Below are 6,780 nucleotides of genomic sequence, written 5' to 3' on the forward strand. Positions count from 1 at the left end.
GTTGCTTCGGCTAGCCTTCCTTCATTCTCCACCCTTGGAGAGTGAAACCTAGAGTGGCCTCCACCTACCTTGGAGTGAGCCAACTTTGAGCACCCAAACACCTCCACCCTAAGTGCTTCCGCCCAAACCCCATCATTTCACGCCAACCTCCTTTCCTTCACCATATCTCCTCCTTTTGTCCACCTTGTTGAACCTAGATCAAGGGCAAGGCTTCCTCTCCATCATCTCTACGTCATTTCATGGAGAAGGAACCCATCATTTTCTCGACGTTTTTATCATTCCAATCCCAAGTCGCATTTTCATCAACTTCAACATCTCAACTAATAATTAGCTTCTTGGTTTGCAAGTTGTAGACTCGGTAGCCTTTTGATTGTGTGCTATATCCAAGGAAGATACCTCGTACTGTCATGTCTTCTAACTCGTGCCTTTTCTATTCTTGAACGTGTATGTATCAAATAGATCCAAATACCCTTAGATGCTTTGCTGATGGTTTTTTTCTACTCCAAGCTTCAATCAGAGTCTTATCTTGGACTACCTTAGTTGGGCATCTATTAAGTATGTAGACAACAGTATAAACTGCTTCAGCCCAAAATGTGTTTGTTAATCCTTTCTCCTTGAGCATCGATTTGGCCATCTCCATTACTATACAATTTTTTCTTTTAGATACTCCATTTTGTTGTGGAGAATATGCAACTGTAAGTTGTCGCTCAGTGCCTTCATCTTTGCAGAATTTATTAAACTCACGGGAAGTGTATTCTATGCCACGATCACTTCTAAGTACTTTTATTTGTTTTCCATTTTTCTTTTCAACAAGGGTCTTAAACTTCTTGAAAATACCAGAGAGTTATGATTTTGCTTTTATGAAGTAGACCCAAGTCATTATAGAAAAATCATCTATGAAGAGAATGAAATACCTGTTTTTTTGGAGTGACGATGTCCATATTGGTCCACATATATCTGTATGGATCAACTCCAACTAGTCCTTTGCTCTTCATGCTTTGCCTATTGAAAATGGTAGTCGGTGTTGCTTGCCAAGGAGACATCCTTCACAAGCTTCTCTATTCTCCTTTAGGAATGGGAGATCTCTCATCATATCTTTTTTATATAATAACTTTAAAGCATTTACCCGTGCCGTACCCGATCAAATTTAATATGAAATTTGTAGTACTAAGAAGTGACTCTTAGGTCGTCTCTCAAGGAGCAACAAGCCAGTCCGAGGTTCTTTTGCAGACACGAATACACACACTATAGGGGGTTTCAGATTCAAATGAATGAAACAGTAAATAATGAACAGTAAGCAATGGAAAAGTGACTCTCCAACTCAGTTGTAGCATCATATCCTTGGTTCGAAATATTTTCTCATTGATTTAACCCTCTATTCAATCCGAGTAACCACTAAGCGTCATTACCATCATTGAACCCATACGTACAAACGAAGCATTAACATGCATGTCTACTCATAAGATTAAGCAAACCATGAGTAAAGCAAGGTGAACCACTTAAGTGAAAACAAAACCATCAAACATGGAAACAAGACCAACACAACAAATTCATAAGGATTAAAAACGTAAGAACACCAGGAATGAATAAACCTCAATGAATGCATTTAACCGAGTTAGAGAGTATTACAATCTAGCCTTCCATGGAGGAAGACCAAGAAGAAGAAAAACAAAAAATAAGAAGAAGAAGAACTACAGAAAATAAGCTATAGCAAAAACAAGCACAAAATGTTGTCCAAAAAATGGTGTTTTTGACCTAGGTATTTTTGAATTCAGGTCCAACTATTGGGCTGACCCAGTTGCCTATTACACACCAAAATACGAAATAGAAAACTAAAATAAAAACTATGCTGAAGGTGGTCCACGTGGCAGGTCCATGTGGCAAGGCTCCTAGTCCAATAAGTGCTTCCAAGTTCTCTGCAAAAAATGATTATGAAATTAATTAGGCTAATAAATCCAATTAAATGGAATTCTAGATTAATAGCCCAATAAACCTCAAAACAATAAAATATGGCAAGAGAAAACAATTAGACACTAATAATATTTAATAGGAGATTGCAAAGATAAGAAATGCACGAAAATTATGATTTATCAAATTCCCACACACTTAACCTTTTGCACTCCTGGGAAAAATCAATCTTAAGGAACACACCCAATAAGACAGACTCAAAAAGAAAAGAAAAGAAAAGAACATAAACGAAAAGAAGGGAAAAACAAAAAGGAAGAAATAAAACAAAAGAACAAACACATATGGCCTATTGTTCAATGAATTCAAGGAGATGTCAAGTAGTGGACAAAATCAAGATACCCATGGAAATAACCAAAAATCATCTCAAGTATGCAAGGAAGTCAATCAGCCAAGAGGTTAATCAAAGGTGATAATATCTCACAAAATACACTCATAGCACTCTCAAGTGTATAGGCTAGTGTTTACACTCAAAGCACTTCATGAAAACAAACACTAACATAGGCTTGGCAAGCCTCTAATATCTCCACCCAACACACATGCATATAAAGATCAAAAGGACTTTTAAAGGTTGTAATGGGGTTGGGGACAAGGTATGGAATATATGGATAAGTAGCTAAAGAACCTAAGAAAATAGAGGAGCAATGGGGAATAAGTCAAAATAAGCATGAAGGCAAACCCCAAACTTCCATTCTAATTTCAAATTCCAATCCTCTCAAAATGCCCAATCCAACTCCAACTTCTTATTATTTGTTGTTGTTGCTGCTATATTTTCTTTTCGTTTTTTTTATTTTTTTTACTTTTTTTTTAATAATAAACAAAAAAGTCCAGAGACAGACCATATGCACCCATGTTATAATGAACCATGATGAATAGTCACTCACAATTCATAAACTTACCAAGAACCAACACAAAAGGCACACCCCCACAGTTATTTAAGCACCCATTCCCAAAACAATTCCAAAGCTCCAAAATTTCCTAAGGTAGGGACAATCATTATGGTTTTTCAGGCTAAGGGCTTGTAATGAGCTATAAAACAATGAAAAAGGATACATTGGCTCAAAGGGGCCATCAAATGGGATGAATTCAAGGTAGGCTCATTTGGCTAGTGGCTAATAGAAATCAATTGCCTAAATCACTTCAATACATGCATGTGGATCAAGTTGTGTCAAAAAGAGTCAAGCCAAGTTCTAGAGTGCAAGCATCATGAGTGAAATCACATAAGAGATAACAATTATCTATCCAAATCAAGGCTCATAATCTCACCAAGGGTAGGTGTCACAATCAATCCAACCTCTTACTCATCAAAACCAACTTGACATAACAAGAGAGTTCACAAATATTCAATCCACAAATTAGCAAGAAAGTGTCTAACAACTCATACAAATCCAACAATTTAATGAAAAAGAAAACCATTTATTTGAAAAGGAAATCCTACTCCTAAACCACTCCCCAACACTTAAATCAAACATTGTCCTCAATGAAAGCAAAATCATCACAATCAACCAAATATGACATGTAAGACAAAAGAGTAGAAGAGGGAAGAAGAAACTCCTTAATCATGGTGGGTCAATAGTGGGCTCCTCTAGTGTGCACTCCTCCATAGTGACAACCACAAGTGAAGGAATCTCATGAAAATGCTTGAGGCAATGACCATTCACCTTGAAGCTCTTATCAGAGGATTCACTCCTGATTTCTATAACACCATAAGGAAAAACATTAGTGACTGAAAAGGGACCAATCCACTTAGAACGGGGTTTACCAGCCATGAGCTTAAGTCTAGAGTTAAATAGTAGCATTTTCTGCCCAACAAGAAACTCCTTCCTAGTTATCAAGTTGTCATGGAATCTCTTAGTCTTTACTTTGTAGAACTTAGAGTTCTCATAGGATTCTAAGCGAATTTCATAAAGCTCATTCAGCTGGAGCTTCCTTTCCTCTCTAGCTTGGTCAAGAGCTAAGTTACAAGTCTTCACAACCCAATATGCACGGTGCTCTATCTCAACTGGTAGGTGACATGCCTTGCCAAAAACAACCCGATAGGGAGACATCCTTATAGGTGACTTGTAGGCTGTCCTATATGCCCAAAGCGCATCCTCAAGTCTACGGCTCTAATCCTTCCTATTAGGTTGCTCCATCTTCTCCAAGATCCTCTTAATCTCTCTATTTGAAACCTCAGCTTGCCCATTAGTTTGGGGGTGATAAGGAGTAGAAACTCTATGGATGACCTCATACTTCTAGAGCACAGCTTGCATGGATCTATTGCAAAAATGAGTACCTTGGTCACTAACAATAGCTCTGGGTATGCCAAACCTGCAAAAAATATGAGATCTAACAAAATCTACAACAACCCGAGCATCATTAGTCCTGGTGGCCTTAGCCTCCACCCACTTGGAAACATAATCAACAACAAACAATATACAAGATAAACCAAAAGAAACAGGGAAAGGGCCCATGAAATCAATACCCCAAACATCAAAAACCTCACAGAACAACATAGGTTGCTTAGGCCTCTACTGTCTCCAAGTAATGGCACCTCCTACTCTTTGGCGTTGTTCACATGTGCTACAAATCCTCCACGCATCCTTGAAGATTGTGGCCCAGCAAAATCCAGAGTCAAGCACCTTCCTTGTTGTTCTTTGGGAGCCAAGATGGCCACCCACTGCTAAAGCATGGCAAAAATTGAGGACTGATTGAATCTCATGATCTAGAATGCACCTCCTAATCACTTGATCACTACATAATTTCCACAAAAATGGATCATCCCAAACATAATATTTAGCATCACTTTTAAGTTTATCAATCTGAGATATAGAGGCTAATGGTGGAAAAATAGAAGCAACCAAGTAATTAACAATATTAGCAAACTAAGGGGTAGGTGAGAGATAGAGATATTCAAGAGCTGCTCATCAGGAAACTCGTCTCAGATAGGAAAGGTGTCAACAGCTTGCTCTATTCTGCTTAGATGATCTGCCACCAAATTTTGTGCTCCACTCCTATCACGAATCTCCAAATAAAAATCCTGGAGTAGAAGCATCCATCTAATCAACCGTGGCTTGGAGTCAGTCTTCTTTAGCAGGTACTTTAAAGCTGCATGGTTAGTATAAACAATAACTCTAGAACCAAGCAAATATGATCTAAACTTATCAAGAGCAAACATAATGGCTAAGAGTTCTTTTTTTAGTGGTGGTTGTAGACCCCTAAAATTGTCCGGGTCGGAAATAAAGCTTGAAGACTATCGAAGACTAAAGGAAAGTCAGCCGGAAGGACTCCTGGAAGACCCTGGAAGACCCTAGGATGATTATCTGTAGGTTTAGAGGTCTTAGAGTAGCAAAAAATAAGAAAGTGGAGGGAATGAAGCCCAATACGGCCTCCCAAGAGTTCAGTACGGCCGTATTGTAGTTCAAAACTTCAATACGGACCGTATTGACCCCCAGAAACCGTATTGAGCCTCTTCCCTATAAATATGACGTCAATGGGACGTCATTTCAGACTTTGACACTGAGTTTTAACCCTCTTCTTGAGTATTCTAGGTTTTTTTGAGCAGTGCTCTGCCTAGAAATCACTCGGAGAGTTGGTCCGACGAAGTTCTTGAGTCACGAGCCATTTGCTTGAGTCTCGAACCTAGTCGAAGGGAAATCCTCTGGATTTCCATAGTTAAAATTTTATAGAAGGGAGCGAGCGGTCTTGTAGAGGGAGGGAACGCCAAAACGCTTCCCAATTTCTGTCAAGATATATAAGAAAGCACGCTTCAAAGGTTTATCTCTTTAAAGTCCCTTCTTTTACCGCTTTCTGTGTGTACACATTTAAACTGTCATCATGTAGATAGTTAACTTATAATTGCTTAGAATAAATAGGGGTAATTTAGTAATTTTGCACTATTATTTTTAAATAATCTGTCGTAGGGAACCCGAAAGGGGCGCTGTGGGGTGCTAACACCTTCCCCACGCGTAACCGACTCCCTTACCCGACTCTGGTTGTCATGGCCGAAGTCGATTTTTGAATCGATTGCCTTAAACTTCTTTTTCCAATGTTTTGAGTAAAACATTGGTGGCGACTCCACGAACCCTTCCTTTTTATGAAAACCGCTAATCCATGGAGGGTCCCGCTTGGGATTAACATGGATTAGTGAGCCTTTTAATAAAATTGCTTGTTTGACGAGGTCTCAGTTTGAGAATAAGTCATTCTAGCAATCCATATTTTTAAACAAATAAAAGAGTCCAACCATCCTTCGCGAATGCCGAAAGCCCGTTTCGGGCTGGTGGCGACAGATGGCGACTCCGCTGGGGAAGCTTCGAGAGTCAGTCCCATTTAGTGACAGATTATTTTTAACAAATAATAGTTAAAATTACTTTATTACCCCTTGTTTGTATGATAACATGCTTTATTTATGTGGCTTTAATAACTGTTGTATGTTTAATTTTACGCAATTGTTTGAAATAAAAACTGCACACAAACCTTTGCACACAACAGTTCCCTCTATACCCGGGGGCATGAGTGGTAAGCCATAGGGAGTGGATGTTAGTACGGCCGGTTGTCGAATGGGTCTATAGGTGCCCGTAGACCGTTGTCGGAAAGCATCACTCAAGGTGATAACCATGAACTCGAGTCCGACAGTGCGTTGGAGCTTTCCATCGACTTACGACGAGAGGAATTGGGTCCCTATAATGGGGGCACCTTGGGGGCCTCAGACCGGTGAGAACAGTTAGAACCACCTTGAATATGCACCTTTCTGCAGGATACCCCTACCTCGTGATTCGCTCGTGACTGTTCGTGGATGAGTGAATTGTTTGTGCATTGATTATGTGAAATTGTTTG

The 6,780-nt window shown here is 39.3% G+C and overlaps 1 protein-coding gene across 1 annotated transcript; it reads right to left on the reverse strand.

The window, feature by feature from the left end:
- Window positions 1–3,524: 3,524 nt before the first annotated feature.
- Window positions 3,525–4,013, reverse strand: LOC109794371 (uncharacterized). Its single transcript, XM_020353817.2, has one exon. The coding sequence runs from the start codon at window positions 4,011–4,013 to the stop codon at window positions 3,525–3,527; it is 489 nt and encodes a 162-aa protein (XP_020209406.1).
- Window positions 4,014–6,780: the final 2,767 nt, after the last annotated feature.

Source organism: Cajanus cajan, chromosome 3 (assembly GCF_000230855.2).
Source record: "Cajanus cajan strain Asha chromosome 3, NIPB_CcT2T_4, whole genome shotgun sequence".
Taxonomy (NCBI): domain Eukaryota; kingdom Viridiplantae; phylum Streptophyta; class Magnoliopsida; order Fabales; family Fabaceae; genus Cajanus; species Cajanus cajan.